Raw genomic sequence first — 18,644 nt, 5'->3', positions numbered from 1 at the left:
ACTAAAGATCTTCCTCCATAGCTATTCTAAGTATCTTAATTCCTGAGCTACACGGTGAGCTCTGAAATGGTGTTCACTGCAACTTCCTTGAAGCTTTCATGTCTTAAGTCTGATACCTCTTATTAAGGCAGGGAACTGTCTGTTAAAAGCTGTCTTCTTAGCTAACCCAGGCCACCAATCTTTACCATTAAATGATATAAAAATAAAACTGTATTCCCAAGGATTGATTGAAACTGTTGTGCTGTAATCCCTTTCCGGAGCATAAGCTTCCTGAGAGAAAAGAGAGGCCCTAACCATTAACAATGACCCAGAACAATTTACCTAATGTTCTTTGCAGCATAACAAAAGGTCAGGCAACCCTGCTCATCTTGACTAGTATATCAATATTTACATACAAGCTATATGTAAAGCTGATCCCAACCCAAGTATTGCAATCATAATCCCAAGAAGATCAGTTTTAGCACACTGAGTTCCTGCAAGATGTCAGAGCAAGTGAGAAATAAACCTAAAACGGAGAGTGATGATTCATCTTTTACAAGTAAGGAAAACATCAAGGAGGAAATAAAACTCATCGAATCAATGAACTATCTTCACAGCCTTAATTGACAACATGCAGAGTCCTCAATTTCCTGATTTGAGGAGTCCTTTCTCAAGGTGGCTGTCAAGGTGAAGAGTTTTCAGGCTTTTCTTTGCCATGGCCTATGAACTCCAGTCCTTTAGTGGCAAAATCCTCTGTTATTGCTTTTGGAATAAGGAACAATTGGGAGTGCTTGACTAGGTCAAGTTCATGTCCCCCTTGAATTTCCCAGCAAACTAACAATGGAAGCCCTGGTGATATTGGTCCTTCATGTCAGTTTATGCTTTCTCCACGCTGTTCCTGGTGATAGCGGCATCAGGGCACTCTGGTGTCACCAATATTATATTTTACTTTGTTATATTCCTAATTTTAACGCTTTTTTTAATTGAAGAAAAAATATTTTTTTTAATTTAAATTTATTTTATTTTACTTCTCAAAATACACTGTACTTTATTTTCATGCCCCTTTACCCATTCCTCTACCCCCACCACATCATATCTGTGCACTTGGCTTAAATAGTTCAAGAAATTTTTGTTGTTATTCTGTCTTCTTCCCCCCACCCTTTATTTGTTTGTGCATTTATTTATTTATTAATCTTTAGCTCCCACAAATAAGTGAGAACATGTGGTATTTCTCTTGCTGTGCCTGACTTGTTTCACTTAATACAATTTCCTCTAAGTCCATCCATGTTGTTGCGAATGGTAGTATTTTGTTCTTTTTTATACCAGAGTAAAATTCCATTGTGTAGATGTACCACAGTTTCCTTATCCACTCATCAGATGATGGACATTTTGGCTGGGTCCAGCTCTTGGCTATTGTATACAGAGCTGCAATAAACACTGGAGTCCTTCAGCACGATGATTTCCATTCCTCTGGGTATATTCCCAGCAGTGGGATCTCTGGGTCACATGGCAGATCTATCTGTATTTGTTTGAGGAACCTCCATATCATTTTCCATAAAGGCTGCACCATTTTGCAGCCCCACCAATGGTAGATGAGAGTTCCTTTTTCTCTGCAACCTCACTAGTACTTATTGTTCTCAGTCTTTTGGATGTTAGCTATCCTAACTGGAGTGATATGGTATTACAATGTGGTTTTGATTTGCATTTCCCAGATGTTGAGTGATATTGAGCACTTTTTCACGTGTCTGTTGGCCATTCGTATATCTTCTTTTGAGAAATGTCTGTTCAGCTCCTTTCCCCATTTTTCAATTGGGTTATTTGGGTTTTTGTTATAAAGTTGTTTGAGTTCCTTGTATATTCTGGATATTAATCTTTTGTCAGATGTATATTTAACAAACATTTTCTCCCACTCTTTTGGTTGTTTTTTTACTCTGATTGTTTCTTTCGCTGTGCAGAAGCTTTTTAGTTTGATATAATCCCATTTGTTTATTTTACCTTTAGTTGCCTGAGCTTTTTGGGTCCTATACATGAATTCTGTACCCACTCCTACTTCCTGGAGTGTTTCCCCTATGTTTTCTTTAAGGAGTTTTATTGTTTCAGGATGTATATATAATTCTTTAATCCATTTTGAGTTGATTTTGGTATATGGTGACAGATATGGGTCTAGTTTCATTCTCCAACGTATGATTATCCAGTTTTCCCAGCACCATTTGTTGAAAAGGCAATCTCTTCCCCAGTATGTAGACTTGCTGCCTTTGTCAAAGATCAGATGGCTGTAGGCATATGGGTTAATTTCTTGGTTCTCTATTCTGTTCCATTGATCCATGTGTCTGTTTTTATGCCAGTAAAATGCTGATTTGGTTATTATACCTTTGTAATATAGTTTAAAGTCAGGTAGTGTTATGCCACCAGCTTTATTTATTTATTTTTTTTGCTCAGGACTGCTTTGGCTATGTGTGGTCTTTTGTTATTCCATATAAATGTCTGGATAGCTTTTTCCATCTCAGAGAAAAATACCATTGGAATTTTGATGGGGATTGCATTGAATTTGTAGATCACTTTGGGTAATATGGAAATTTTCACAATGTAAATTCTTCCAATCCAAGAGCATGGTATATCTTTCCATCTTCTTGTGTCCTCTTTAATTTCTCTCAAAAGTGGTTTGTAGGTCTCTTCATAGAGATTCTTCACATCCTTGGTCAGCTTTATTCCTAAATATTTTATTTTTTTGGTGGCTAATGTAAATGGGCTAGTTTTCTTGATTTCTTTTCCTGCATGTTCACTGGTGGAGTATAGAAATGCTACTGATTTTTGTGTGTTGATTTTGTACCCTGCAACTTTGCTGAAATTGTTTATCAACTCTAGGAGGTTTTTTAATAGAAGCCTTAGGCTATTCAATATATAGGATCATATCATCTGCAAAAAGGAACAGCTTGACTTCATTCTTTCCAACCTGGATGCCCTTTATTTCCTTCTCTTCTCTGATTGCTCTGGCTAGTACTTCCAGCAATATGTTGAATAGGAGTGGTGAGAGTGGGCTTCCTTGTCTAGTTCCTGTATCATTCAGGATGATATTGGCAGTGGGCTTATCGTATATGGCTTCAATTATGTTGAGATACTTTCCACCTATGCCTAACTTGTAGAGTCTTTATCATGAAAGGATGTTGAATTTTGTCAAATGATTTTTCAATGTCAATAGAGATGATCATGTGGTTTTTGTCTTTGCTTTTATTAACGTGGTGCATCACACTTATTGATTTGCATATGTTGAACCAACCTTGCATCCCCGGGATGAATCCCACTTGATCATGGTGTATAATTTTCTGTATGTGTTGCTGTATTGATAGATAGTATTTTATTGAGGATTTTTGCATCTATATTCATCAAGAATATTGACCTGCAGTTTTCTATTTTTGATGCATCTTTGTCTGGTTTTGGAATCAGGGTGATATTTGCCTCATAGAATGAGTCTGCGAGAATGGCCTCTATTGAAACCTTTTGGAACAGTTTGCAGAGAATTGGTATCAGTTCCTCTTTGAATATTTGGTAAAACTCTGCAGTGAACCTGTCCGGTCCTGAGCTTTTCTTTGTTGGGAGCCTTTTGATAACAGCTTCAATCTCTTTTATTGTTATTGGTCTGTTCATATTTTCTATATCTTCTTGCCTCAGTTTTGGTAAGCTTGTATGAATCCAGAAATTTATCCATTTCCTTCAGATTTTCAAATTTGTTAGCATATAGTTGTGTGAAGTAGTCTCTAATGATTTCTTATATTTCTGAGGTGTCAGTTGTAATTTCAACTTTTTTATAACTAATTTTTGTTATTTGGGTCTTCTCTCTTCTTTTTGTAGTTAGTCTTGTGAAATTGATTTTATTAATTTTTTCAAAGAACCAACTATTTGTTTCATTGATGTTTTGTATTGTTTTTTGTGTTTCTATTTCATTTAGTTCTGCTCTGATCTTAATTATTTCTTTCCATCTACTAACTTTAGGTTTGGATTGTTCTTCTTTTTCTAGATCTTTAAGGTAAAGTGTTAGGTTATTTATTTGCCATTTTTCCATTATTCTGAACTAAGCATTTAATGCAATAGGTTTCCCCCTTAAAACTGCTTTTGCAGTATCCAACAGGTTTTGGTATGATGTGTCATTATTTTCATTAGTTTCAAGAAATTTTTTGATTTCCTGTTTAATTTCTTCCTGGACCCACATGTCATTAAGTACAATGTTGTTTAATTTCCATGAGTTTGTATAGTTTTCAGAGTTTCATTTATTATTGATTTCTAATTTTAATCCATTGTGATCAGAAAAAATACACAGAATACTTCCAATTTTTTTGAATTTGTTAAGACTTGCTTTGTGACCTAACATGTGGTCTATCCTGGAAAATGTTCCATGTGCTGATGAGAAGAATGAATATTCTGAGGTTGTTGGGTGGAATGTTCTGTAGATATCTGCCAAATCCAATTGGTCTAAAGTATTGTTTAGATCTTGTGTTTCTCTGTTGGTTTTTTGCCTAGATCACCTGTCCAACGATGAGAGTGGGGTGTTCAGGTCTCCCACTATTATGGCGTTAGTGTCTATTTCTTTCTTTAGATCTAATAGTGTTTGCTTTGTAAATCTGGCTGCTCCGACATTAGGTGCATATATATTTATGATTGCTATGTTTTCTTGATGGATAGATCCTTTTATCATTACATATTAGCCATCTTTATCTCTTTTAATGGTTTTTGCTTTAAAGTCTATTTTATCTGATATAAGATATCAGCTCGTTTTTCATTTCTACTTCCATGATATATCTTTTTCCATCCTTTCACTCTTAGTGTACGTGTGTCTTTACAGGTCAAGTGAATCTCTTGGAGACAGCATATTGTTGGGTCCATCTTTTTAATCCAGTCAGTCAGTCTGTGTCTTTTGAATGGGGAATTTAGTCCCTTTACATTCAGAGTTATTATTGAAAGGTGCTGATGTACTCCTAGCATTATACTGACTTTTGTTTAGATGTCTTAAGTATCTTTTGTTCCTTTCTCTAAAATTTTCTGTTTGTCTTCTGTATTTGTTGATTTCTTGGTGTAATAGATAAACTATTTTTCCTCTATATCATTACTATTTTTGTTTTGCTGGTAGGTATTGTTCTTTCTTATGTATTCATGGTAGTGATGGTTGTTTTTGTGGTATGAAACCCAGTACTTCCTTGAGAATTTCTTGTAAGGCTGGTTGTGTGGTAGTGAACTCCTGCAGTTTTTGTTTGTCTGAGAAATATACTATTTGTCCTTCATTTTGGAAGGATAGCCTTGCTGGGTAAAGTATTCTTGGCCAGCAATTTTTGTCCTTTAGTGTTTTGAATATATCATCCGATTCTTTTCTGGCTTTTAGAGTTTCTGATAAAAAGTCTGATGTTATTCTTATTGGGGCTCCCTTATAAGTGACTTGCTGCTTCTCTCTTGCAGCTTCAATTTTTGTCAGTTTGATTATCACATGTCTTGGAGAGGACCTTTTTGGGTTGCATGTATTTGGTGATCTTTGGGCTTCCTGAACCTGGGATCTGTGACTTTCCCATACCTGGGAAGTTTTCTGCTATTATCTCATTGAGTATGTTTTCAATGCCATTTCCTTTTTTCCCTCCCCTTCTGGAATACCTATGATTTGGATATTTGAGCACTTAAGGTTTTCAGTTGTCTCTCTTAAGTTTTCTTCAATTTTTTAAATTCTTTTTTGTTTTTTCTGGTCTGCCTGTGATAATTCAAACAGCCTGTCTTCGAGGTCAGAAATTCTCTCTTCTGCTTGTTCAAGTCTGCTGGTTAAACTCTCTGTTGTATTTTTTATTTCGTTGAATGAGTCCTTCAGCCCCACAAGCTCAGCTACATTCTTTTTCAAGGCATTGATTTCTTTATACATTTCTTCTTTCAGATCCTGTATGTTTTCTCTCATTTCATTGTGTTGTTTCACTGAATTTTCTTGTATCTCTTTTAGTTTCTTTAGAATAGTTACTCTAAATTCCTTGTCTGTTATTTCAAAGAATCCCTATTCTACGGGATCTAGCACTTGTAAGTTATTAATTTCCTTTGGAGGTGATGTACTTTATTGATTTTTCATATTTCTGGTTTCTTTCCTTTGGTGTTTTGTCATTGTGGCTGGGGGTATCACAGTTCACTCGTTTCACCCTGATGTCTGGCTTGGATCCTGAAGGGTCTGCTGCTTCTGGACAGCAGAACTAGCCGTGACCGGTAGTCCCACCCCACCTGCCTTCACCAGTTCGTCTGGCTTGGGGCTTGGGAACCCGGAGCCTCTCAGGTCGCTCACGGAGACGGGACAGCCTGCGCCAGAAGTCCTGTCCTGGTCCGCTTGCCTTCTCTTGCCGGCAGGCTCAGGGCGTGTGGGCCCAAAAGCTCCAAAGCTCCAAAGTCTCTTTAGGAAATGGGGAGCAACCTGAACTGGGGTCCTGCGGCAGAGGGCTCCTGTCCATTCCAGCACAGACCTCGGGTCCTCCACCGCTGCTCCTCAAAAGCTGCAAATTGGTCACTCTGTGGGAGAGAGCGACACCAGGAACTGACTACTCCACCATCTTGACCCCTCCCTCTATGGCTCTTACATCTATTCTGATGATCACTGACTTTTAATTGGGGTGTTTAGATCATTTACATTTGATGTGATTATTAACATATTTGGATTTAAATCTACATCTTGCTATTTTGTCTCCTATTTGTTCCAACCATTCTTTGCTGCCTTTACCCTCTTTTTCTGCTTTTTTTCAGATTAACTAAGTATATGTTTTAACATATACTGAATATATCCTGTTGGTGTATCATATAAAACTCTGTTGTGTTATTTTAGTGGCTGCTTTAGGACATGTAGAATATATCTTAAATGTATTGCAGTTTACTCTGAAGTGATGTATGATGTCTCGTATAATATTAAGAACTCTACAAAGGTCTACTTCCAGTTTCTCCCCCAGCCTTGTGCTACATTTTACTTTTACATATGTCTTAAACATCTTATATCACTTTTATTACATCCTTGAAATATTCAATTGTCTCTTTAAAAGATTTATACAATAAGGGGGAAAAGTCATGACATTAATCTATGTGGTAATTTCCTCATCCCTTTCTACAGATCCATGATTTCATCTGGGATCATTTTCCTTCTGTGTGAAGGAATTCCTTTAATGTTTTGCTGTGTAGGTATGCAGGTGCTGAATTCTTTCACCTTTTACATTCCTAGATAAGTCTATCTCAACTTCATTCTTGGAAAAATATTTTCACTGGGTCAAAAATTCTATGTTGAGGCTAACTTTTACTTTCAAAGTAACCCCACTGTTTTCCAGCTTGCACTATTTCCTATAAGAAATCTTCTGTTATGCCTTTGTCTCCCTGTATGTAACATGGGTCCCCACCCACCACCTACCACCCACCCCAACTCCCACCTGCTTTTTAAGATTTTTCTCTCTATCCCATGTCTTGATCAATTTGCCTTGATGTAGTTTTCTTCATGTTTCTTTTGCTTAGGGTTCTTTAAAGCTTCTTAAATCTACAGGTTTATACTTTTCATCAAATTTGGAAAATTTGGGGCCATTATTTCTTCAAAATCCACCATCTTCCCCCTCTTGTGGTGACTCCAGTTATGCACAGATTAGGCCATTTGAAGTTGTCCCACAGCTCACTGATGTTCTGCTCATTTGTATATTTGTTTTCTGTTTCATTCTGGATAGTTTCTATTGTTACGTAACTTCAACTTCACTGATCTTTTCTTCTGCAATATCTAATCTGCCATTAATTCTACCCAATGTATTTTTTTATCCTGCACATTGTATTTTTCATCTTTAGGACTCTGATTTGGGCATTTAATTATCTTCTAGGCTCTACCTAACATATTCAAGTTTTCTTTTACTTTCTTGAAGATATGGCATGTGGTTAAACTAACTGTTTTAATAAGTAAGTCTATCACTTGTGTCATTTATGTCATAATTTTTTTCCTTGTATCAGTTGTATTTTTCTGCTCATTTGCATGTCTGATCATTTTTGACTGGATGTGAGACACCGTGAAGTTTACCTTGTTGGGCTCTTCATATGTTTGTATTCATAAAAATATTCTTCAGCTTTGATCTCTGTGATATGTTAACTCACTTATAAACAGTTTAATAATTTCAGGTCTTGCTTTAAAGTTTTGTCAGTGGGATAATAGCAACAATTAGTCTATGGTTAATTTTCCCCCCATTACTGGGGAACATCATTCTAAGTAGTCTGATCAATGCCCTGTGAATTATGAGGTTTCTGGGAGCAGGCTCTATCCCCTGCCTTACGTGAGCTCTGGAGAATTTTCCTTCTGGTTTGTTCTTTGGCCTCACACACATGTGATTACTGGATTCAGCTCTGCAGGTCTCTGGAGTTCTCTTTCTGAACAGTTCTCCCCTCTCTGGTATCTGCATACTCTAGGTGTCCTGGCCTCCTGGAACTTCCAGTTCTGTCTCCTCTACACTAAGGGAGTCTGCCTGGCTTTTCCTTCCTGTGCCACTGCTGGAAACTTTCTGCAGGCAGTCCACTGGGGCAATGTTTAGAACTCGCCTTGTTTGTTTCCCATTTCTCAGGGAACACTGTACTGTTGCTCAATATGCGATGTCTTTAGGGTTATTGTTCCATATATTTTGTCTGGTATTCTCATTATTTCTAGGATGAGGGAGGCCCCTATTACTCTAACTTGGCTAGTAATTCCCATCAATTTTTAAAAACTAGTGGATTTGGTTACTTTGTTTAAAAAACAGTACCATCTGTGTGTCCTTTTCCCCCTCACTCCTACCATTTCCTCTTATTTATAGTTTTAGTACCATGCATGTTACACAAAATGCCAAATACAATTCAGTAGATGACATGGGGGAGAAGGACAAAAAGAAGCTTAGTACTATAAATCAAAAATTCAGAATTGATTTTTTTCCTCCCAATATAGGAGTCATATAGGTAAGCCGACAAACTGACATCTGAACCTATTTCTGCCAAATGAATCATTAACATTATTTGAGATTATTATAAATGTTCTGAAAAACAAAGTGCCAAGACACTATAACAGCATTAAAACAAACAGAAACAAAGGAAAACGTAATACTGAAAATAATGCTTTCACGTAATACCTTCTGTTGCCATGCCCCAGCTTCCCATCTTCTGCCTCACCCCAAGAGTAAACTTCCCCTTCTGAAGAGAGGGCCAGGCAGTGTTTTCCTCCTGAGTTCACAGCTACTTTCTTTATAAACACATGCTGAATGGACTCAAGCAATGTTGGGGTTGATACCGACTCTGTTCCTCCAATTCCTAGTCTGCCTCCTGCACCATACCCAGTGGCATACAGCTGAGACAAGAAAAAGCAATAGCAACATCAGATTTTTATCTAAATATCCTGATATTTAGTAATTAGTAAACCTAGCTAGTGCTCTAAACATTTTTACCACAGAGAAATGAAATTTAAAACTAAAAACCACAGGAATGTTTAAGACTTTATACATGCTTTATCGAAGCACAAAAAATGAAAAAAAAAACTGATGACTATTATAAATCCCAAAATAACAAAATGTATTTTGAAAATAATGTCTTCTCTTTAGAAGTTTTTCCATTTTTGTCTAGAATACCAACTACAATTAATACCAAGAAAAACAAAAAAAGATTTAATTATCTACTATCATGCAAATCCTTGAAAATAACAACTAAAGAAACTAACCCATACAAAAACTATAAATATATTTTAATATTTCAGCAAGGCAGCATATAAATTACACAGTAGAAAACTTCCCCCCCCCCCCTAAGTAGGTAATTGTTTTGGAACACAAAACATCTTAATCATTAATTAAAAAAAAAAAAAAAATCAGACTGACGCTTCCAAAGGCATGGCAAACATCCCTCCCAATGAAAATTTAAATGCTGTCTCACACTGAGAAAATTTAAATGCTGTTTTATACTGTTTTAAACATTTTTCAAATGTGCTGCTGCACTGACACAATAGCAAGGAAATGACAAGGGCTAAAACAGGAAGTAAACCACAACTCAGTGGATAAACATGCCCCAAAGGCAGCTCCTCCTGGGATGGTCTTGAAGATCTCAAGCACACAGGGTGTGGAGTGAGGCATAGGCCTTGAAGGAGACCCTGTAGAAAGGCGAAGCTCCACAGGGCTGCCTCTCAGTGTGACCACAAATGAAAATAACAAGAGAAGAACAAGGTCAGTTACTTTCCACAATCTCAGTGAATAAGAGGGAGAAACTGCCCTGGGAATTCATAACCCAGACGCTGACCCTCAAGTTGGTTTTCAGTCTGAATTTATGCTACCTACAGACTAAAATCTACAGGCGAAAATTTAATTCACAATGGCTTAGGTTGATAATGTCCCAAGTCTATACATTCTCTTTGGATGACTGATTTTGAACTAGGCCTCAAATAATTTCTACATAAAATTTTCCAAGTAAAATGGTCAGCTAAGTTTTAAAAATTCACACTATACAAAAGGAAAGAAGGCACCATGAGGGAGAGCCAGCAGTAGACAATAGTCTAATTTTATGTTCAAGAAATAAAAGCTTGAAAGTACATCCAAGGATATAAGATAACCCAGAGCAAAACTTCCAGGAATTAAAAAAATAACTGAAATTCAAAACTCAGACATATTAAACAGCAGAATGTACACAGGTGAAGACAAATTAGAGAACTGGAAGATCAATCTGAAGAAATTATCCAGCATATGAGACAGAAAGACAAAGAGAAGAGGAAGCAGGAAAGACCTCCTCATGCTGACACCCATCAGAGTTTCAGGGAGAGATTCCACAGAGGACATGGGAGAATTTATTTTTTCCAGTATTTGGAAAAAATAATGTCTGGGAATTTACCAGAATTGTTGAAAGACTAATTGTCAGAGCCAGGAACCCACCCCCCTCCTTTAATCCCTCACCTCCTAGCAAAAAACCAAAAACACAAACAAAAAAATGGTGGGAACAGTGAAGACAAACTGACATCCAAATATATCACAGTGAAACTGTAGATCACCAAAGAAAGATCTTAACAGCATCCACAGAGAAAAGATTTATTACCTCCCTTTAGGTAAAAGTTAGTCTGACTGCTGACATCCCACTAGTAACACTGAAAGCCAAAAAAACAGAAGAATAAAATAGGCAGTCTGAAAATAATTATCAACTGTAAACTTTACACTCTAGAACAGGGATTAGGGTTAGGGTGGCAAATTACAGCTCATAGGCCAAATCAGGCCCATCACCTGTTTTTGTCAAAAAAATTTTCTGGAACACAGCCACATCTACTCATTTACAATATGCCATGTCTGCTTTCACAGTTAAAACAGAGACCATATGGCCCCAAAAGCCAAATACACTATGGTACCCTTTACAGAAAATGTCTGCCAACCCCTACTACCTTAGAAGAGGGCCAAAGTGAAGATATTTTCAAATAAATAAACAAAAACAATCAGAGAATAGTGATGGAGTGTCACTTCTGTGATTCAGTCAGACAAGACTGTGAGCTCCACCTTGGTAACCCTCTTTCCCTTGCTGGTGATGATGGAGCCAGCTGGCAGGCTGTGAGATGCTCCAGGGACACAGGGCAAGGCAGTGAATGAGGACAGCCTCAGCCCAACAGTCCAGGAGGAACTGATCCTTCCTCTTACAGCCTCGAGGTGACGGCAACCTGGTAAGAGTTTCTGAGCTGCAGGACTGAGCTATGCTGTCTCCAGAGTCCTGATCCATAGAGACTGTGAGATGATAAATGTATATTAAACAGACAACTAATAGAGTATCAAAGCCAGACAAGGAGTATGTAAGACAGGAACATTATTACATGATGGTGGCTCACTCATGAACATGGATCTCCCAAAAACCCTAAACAAAATATTTACAAACACAAACCAAAAATATATAAAACATATCCTGATCAAGTTTATCCACAGAATGAAAGCTTATTTAATATGAGAAAACCATGCATTAATCCAATTTACTATATTAATCCATAAAGGAGAAAAAACATCTATAAAAGAACATTTCAAAAAATGCACAAAGAGACAAAAAACCAATATCCATCCATGAACAGAAACAGAAAGGGAACTTCCTTAATTTGGTAAAGGGCTTCTGCTCAGAGCCCACAGAAAGCATGTGCACTGTCCCATCTCAGGGCTTCCTCCACAGTCTGCATCAGGACAAGAACCTGCTCAGCACCACCACTCCTGCCCAGCACTACACTGCAAATCCCAACCAGCACGATTAGCCCCCTTTCTGCCATACAGAAGGAAAAGCATAGAAGAGGTACAGTGAAAAAGAAGGAATAAAACTCATTTACCAATTAAGGCTATCTCTAACAAAGACACAGAAAATCCTGAGATAGTTAAAAAGAAGAGTAGAGTAAGGTCACCAGACGTAGCGTCTATATATAAACATCAACTATTTCTACACATCAGTAGCAATTAATTTTTTAAAAGATAACATTTACAATAGCAAACATGAACGGAATACATCTGATGAGTAATATGCAAACAAAAATTATAAAGTTTTTGTATATATGATGTATTTCAAAATAAAACAATTTAAAGTAATAGAACAATGATAAGATTATGCAGAAATATCTTAGAACTGTAACTGCTTCCAACACACTTTAAGTACTATTAATCTTGAGACAGTATTTTAGTACAGACCCTGACATGTACTAAGAAACCATACAATGCACCTAGCCATGACTGTCTCAGTTTTGACAGTATGACCCCAAAAATTCACCTTCCTTACCTTCCCATCAGCTGTCACGGCAAAGAGAGTTTGTTCTCCTCCAATCAACTGCACCGGTCTGAGAGTCGCCAGGGCTTCACATGGAGTGGGAACTTTAACTTTTGCACCTTCAATGCCCCCAAGCTGCCCCCTATGATTATGTCCCCATCCATAAATTGTTCCACTGCCACCAGCAGAAAGGGTCCAGTCATCTGGTCGCCTACAATAGAACATTTGACGTGGGAAAGAAGTGCACACAAAGCCTCTTTCACTTGCATAGTTTCATTTCTTGCTTCTGATACAATACCTATTCATCCACTGCACAAGCTGTTCATCCTGCTCTCTTCTGAAAATGCCATGGCTCTCATGGAGGACATCCATGTCTTCACCGTCTGCCATCAACTCACGGATTTTCTTAGCCACCTAGATGACATTATTGTAAGATTATGATTAAACATTCATCTCTACAATAAAACAAATGAATATTAAGGTAAGAAGACAGGAGGAATCCTTGTCTGGGAATACAAGGAAATGCAACAACAATGTCATGACTTTATGGCTAATAAGTGAAATCAACATAATTACATCAAAGCTAAGACATTAAAGATGTCTAGACGGTGTCATTACATCCTTAGTCTACTTTGCTAAAAATAAACTTGAACTGATATGCACAGTGTCTGTTTACTCACTTTCCTGTGTTTTTCTTTATGGTAACCTTAGCAAGAGAAATTTTTGTGTCTCCTAATATTGGCATCTTTTTATGATACAGCTAAATAAAAAAAAGCTTGTATTCAAAAATTGATTCCAAAATAACATGCAATACCTCATCAAGAAACAGACGGGGCAATGGCGTTCTTTTGTCCAGGGCCACAGCAACACGGGAGGCCATACAGTAGCGTCGAAACCAAGCCCACTTGTGTGTCTCAGCACAGCAAGGGAGAGTGTCCAGTTCCAGGTCACAAGCAAGAGCTACTAGCACCTGCATCCACCAAAATAAAATACACTGGGATGGTGAGAAACACAGCTAACGTGCTGAAGATGAGCCGATTGCCACAACCGTTGTCCTAGGGCTTCTATGGGTCCTCACTCAGGAGCACCTTACTCCAGGCTGACTGCCTCATGTCCAGGAAGTGTTTTACCACCATCAATGATGCAGTTATTTCCAACAGTTCCTAGATGCTATAGGTCAAATGTGTCCCCCCACACCACAAAAAGTTTCACGTACTGGAAACTTGATCTACATTGTAACAGTGTTGACGATGAAAGATCCTACTATAGTTATTTGAAGAGAAGATTAGATTGGGAGGACTGTACCCTTGCGAATGAATTAATCTATTTATAGTTTAATGGGTGGTCATGGGCATGGTTATGATGGCTTTATAAGGAAAGTAAGTAAGTGGGTTATTTCTCTCTTGCTCAGCCCATTCGCCATGTGATACCCCGCATTGAAGAAGGCCCTCACTAGATGCATTCCATGGACTTTGGACTTCTCAGCCTCCAAAACTGTAAATTTTATTTCTTTATAAATTACCCAGTTTCAGGTATTCTGTTATAAGCAAGAGAAACAGACTAATACAGAAAACTTGTACCGGATGTGGGGTGTTGCTTACAACAAATACCTGAAAATGTGGAAGCAGCTTTGGAACTGGGTAAGAGGCAGAGGAAGAATTTGGAGAAGCAGGCTAGAGAAAGCCTACATCCTAATGAGGGTTTAGAAGATAAGAAGACCGGGGAAAGTTTGAAATGTCTTAGAGACTGGTTAAATGGTGGTATCTAAAATGCTGATAAAAATATGGACAATAAAGGCCATTCTGAGGAGGTCTCAGATGTATTGGAAACTGGAGCAGAAGCCACACTTGTTATAGAGCTGCAAAAAACTTAGGTGCATCCTGTTCATGCCTAAGGGCTTAATGGAATGTAGAACTTGTTATGAACCAGCATATTTGGCAGAAGAAATTTCTAAGCAGCAAAACACTCAGGAAGCTGTGTGGTTAGTTGCAGCAGCCTATGCTGGGAAATGGCAGAAAAGGCATGAGGTAAAGCAAACATTTATAATTAAAAAGGAAGCAGAGGGTAAAAAATTGGAAAACTCTCACCCTGGCCATGTAAAGAATGAAACCAAGAAAGGAAACCAAGAGTACAGCCCAGGGACTGTTTGCAAAGATCAGAATAGAAAGAAGGGATTATCAAGAGAACAGAAATAAAGTTTTGAAGGCATTTCAGAGATTTCCGAGGCTGCCCCTCCCATCATGGGCTCAGAAGCCTAGTGAGACAGAATGGTTTCAGGGAACAGGCCCAAGGTACTTTCCATGGGTTCGCTGCACAGGGTCACCTCAGGATGCTGCTACCTGCACCCTGGCTGCTCCAGCCATGGCTAAATTGGATCTGCAGCTTTGGAAGATGCAAGCTGGAAGCCTTGGCAGCATCCACATGGTATTAAGTCTGCAGGCTCACAGAATGCCAGAGCTGTGCCAGTCTCCACCATATCAGAAGATGTATGGAAAAGCCTGTGACCCAGGAAGAGGTCTGTCACAGGGGCAAAGTCACCACAGACAGCCTCAACTAGAGTAATATCAAACAGAAATGTGGGGTCAGAGTTGCAGCAGAGAAAGCCCACCAGAGCCATGCCTAGTATTGCTATGGCAGCAGGACTGCCACGGAGACTTTAGAACTGTACACCAGCCTGAAAGAGCTGAAGCATGGCCTGAGCCCAGGAAAGCCATAGGAGAGCTGCCTGAGGATTTGGAGGCCCAACCCCCACACCAGTGTGCAGAGGACAGGATATGGAGTCAGGGAGGTTATTCTTTAGCTTTGAGATTTGATGACTGCTCTGTTGGGTTTCAGACTTGTTTGGGACCTGTTACACCTTTCTTTTGGCTCATCTCTCCATCTTGGAATGAGAATTTCTCTTATGCCTGTTCTAGCATTGTATTTTGGCAGTAGATAACTTGTTTCGATTTCACAGATGGGACTTTGGACTACGCACTTTTTGAGCTGAAACAAGTTAAGACTTCAGTGGTGGAATGAATGTATTTACCTGTGAGAAGGACATGAACTTTAAGGGCCACGGGCAGAATGTGTCCCCAGAAGTTCATGTGTTGACTTCATCTACACTGTAACAGTGCTAAGAGGGTGGGATATCCTATTATGGTAACTGAAAGGCAGGGCCTTCAAAAGATGATTAGATTGTGAGGACAGTACCCTCATGTACCCTCATGATGGCTTAATCCACTGATGGTTTAATGGGTAGTCATCAATGTAATTCTGATGCCAGTTTCTGGCATTCCATTATAAGCAACAGGACCTCAGATCCAACAACTGCTACAACACTTGTTGCCTCTGCAAACTAACTAGAAGGCCTATGCGCCTCAAAGCACGCTAATACTCAGCTAAAGACTTAAGGTATAAGGGTGTAGACCACACAATTAATTCTTGAGATTTTTCATATTCAACTTCAGCAATACCTACAACTGCCCTAACAGGCCCAAAACATGGCACACTGCATGTGACAGCTCTCAGTGGCTCTTCCATCACTTTAAAAATAAGTGAAATATTACCTTAAAGAACGGACTGTGCAGCAGCTGCTTGCCACCTCTCACAATAGGATCTTCATATTCAAACTGCCTTTGTAAAGCTTCTGGAAGGCCTTTCACTAAAGCAGCAAGAGCACTGCCTGTAAAACTCTAAGAAAATAACAAAGTCATATTCTGCTGCAGGAATCCAAAACGCAGGGGAGTTCACAGTTTGTTTTGTTTCTACAAGCAAAACGTTTTGCTGTGTTGATACTATTCCCCCTAAAAAAATGCTTATTTACATTCTCAAGTAGGAAAAAGCCCAAAGGACATGAACACTAAAAGAAAAAGAGGGAGTCTGAACATTCACCTCAAACGTTTGGCCTCAATCTCAGTATAGCCACCCAGGGAACCAGTCCCTCTCCGGCCTGCAAATCCTGTCTGTCTCATGTGGTTAGGTTCAACAGGAGCTTTCTTTTCCAGCAAAATAAAGGGGATGTGTCAGGCAGACTGATCGTTAAGTCCAATAAGCACAATCCTATATGCACAGCTGCTGACACACTGATTTTTAAAAAATCAAAGTCCAGCTTGACATTAGTACATGTAGCAACATAAGGAAAAGCCTACATATGACAAAGGCCTCCTTATTCTCACGTAAATTTCCCAACTCTTCTCACTGACTTAAGACGTTTAAATGATTAAAGCAGCATTTTATTCCCAAGGATGACAGGTCTAGAAATTGTGTTATAAAGCTCCATACCAAAGCTCTTGTTTCTCCATCATTTTCTCCAAGCAGTCTATTTATGTTAATTGATTGCCCAAATTCAGTTGTAAGCAGCTTTCTCAATCTTTGAAGGGCCCACATTCTGTGACTGGCAGCTGAAATGAGCAGACAGAAAATATCAGAGGCTTTCCCATTTTGCCAACTAGCAAGACAGACATGGTAGCAAAGGCAACACTTACCTAAAGCACTCAACTGTGCGCATGCTGCCAGTGAGGCTGCCAGGCGAGGGACAATGCTTCTGTTGGAGGTGAGATTGAGGCGGAAGTCTAGCAGACACGTCACCAAGTCCATGGACGGACAGGAGAGGACGCAGCGGTCAGAAAGGAGGTCTTTAGGGCCTGTGGATGAGCACTGTGAACATCCCTGTGTTTGAAAAGGTGGGAGTCCCCCACTAGGAGACACATTAGAAATCCGATTCATACAGGGTAGCTCCCACCCACCTGGAATGCAGCAGAAAAAGCTGTGCACATCTGCCTAAGTCACATAAGCCATGCTCTTTATGCTGAAATTTTAACTGTAATCAAAAGCCTCAAGAACTGCAACCAGCAACAATGTCCATGTCGGGTGAAGACGCAGTGCTAGCACCCTGAAAGGTGGATGGCTGAAGTAGCTCTTTGTGGTCCTGATCCTCACCTCAGTGGGGCCTCTGGTGGCCCTCTCTCCCCGCTCCCAACATGGCAGGAGAGGGCAGACCATAAGTTACTCAATGGAAAACATGCATGGTCCCGTGTGGCTGGGTCACAGCTGTAGCCAGTCACCAAAGATTGATGGCCATCAGCCCCTCCCTACCTGCGGCTGGCATGATGGGGTAGACTGTGAAGCGCCAGCCCCAGCCGTTCACAGAACCATCACTGATGAACTTCCACTTCAGCTCATCCCCTGGGATGCGGAGCTCACTGGACCAGTCGGACCACTCTCGGCCTGCAGAGAAAAGTACACCCCAAGGTTAGGTTCATTCCATCATCCCAGCAACACAAACTTCTTCAGATAAAAGCAAATTCATTTAAACCTCATCTGAACAGTAGACTCCTTCAACCCAAGTTCCCAGGTTTAAGTTCACAGCAACACGCCACTCTTGGAAATCATGATTTAATTTACCCTGCCCTTCAACAAACACTCATTTAGCCCCCAATTAAGTACTGGCAGAAGTGAGGGCGGACAGGCAATGATGCCCTGATGGAAGCCACCACCCCAGAAAAGATGATCACATATGCTCAGGGGCAGTGCAAGGCCTACAGGGCCAGCCAGCGCACACCCAGGTCAGAGCTGTGGGGATATTACCTGGGGAAGGTCTCATATGATGGCAACACAAGAAAGAACTGTCCCCATAAGGGTACATGTATGTATCTTCAGTATGGCCAGGAAGAGGCCACCTGGGAGTAGCTGTGGAGAGGAGGGTGTCCTAGAGCAGGTAGAGAGACCCCAGCCTGGCTCTGCTTTAGAGGGACCGTCAGGCAGCATGTGGGGGCTGCCTTTGGAAGACCCATCATTGTTATCAGCCTACAAAGCATGGCATATTTACTACCCAGCCCCTTACAGGAAAGTTTGTCGCCCCTTGCTCAAGATGAAGGATAAAGAGGTCTGAAAAGATGTGCACACCCCAGTACTGACAGCTCTGACATGCCCAGTAAAAGAGCATTCAACAA

At 39.6% G+C, this 18,644-nt stretch overlaps 1 protein-coding gene across 4 annotated transcripts in view; it reads right to left on the bottom strand.

Moving 5' to 3' along the window:
- The window catches only part of HERC2 (HECT and RLD domain containing E3 ubiquitin protein ligase 2), a 239,052-nt gene that overhangs the window by 29,228 nt on the left and 191,180 nt on the right, over positions 1-18,644 (bottom strand). For all 4 annotated transcript variants that reach the window (XM_063091718.1, XM_063091721.1, XM_063091720.1 and 1 more), the window contains exons 72-79: positions 17,788-17,919; positions 17,178-17,336; positions 16,975-17,093; positions 16,260-16,385; positions 13,526-13,681; positions 13,010-13,125; positions 12,724-12,922; positions 9,096-9,310 (exon numbers count right to left, since the gene is read on the bottom strand). In XM_063091718.1, the coding sequence (XP_062947788.1) occupies positions 9,096-9,310; positions 12,724-12,922; positions 13,010-13,125; positions 13,526-13,681; positions 16,260-16,385; positions 16,975-17,093; positions 17,178-17,336; positions 17,788-17,919 (1,222 nt within the window). The remainder of the gene's footprint in view (positions 1-9,095; positions 9,311-12,723; positions 12,923-13,009; positions 13,126-13,525; positions 13,682-16,259; positions 16,386-16,974; positions 17,094-17,177; positions 17,337-17,787; positions 17,920-18,644) is intronic.

The sequence above is a fragment of the Cynocephalus volans genome, chromosome 3 (assembly GCF_027409185.1).
Source record: "Cynocephalus volans isolate mCynVol1 chromosome 3, mCynVol1.pri, whole genome shotgun sequence".
In the NCBI taxonomy this organism is placed as follows: Eukaryota; Metazoa; Chordata; class Mammalia; order Dermoptera; family Cynocephalidae; genus Cynocephalus; species Cynocephalus volans.
This window is presented reverse-complemented; position numbering and strand designations above follow the sequence as displayed.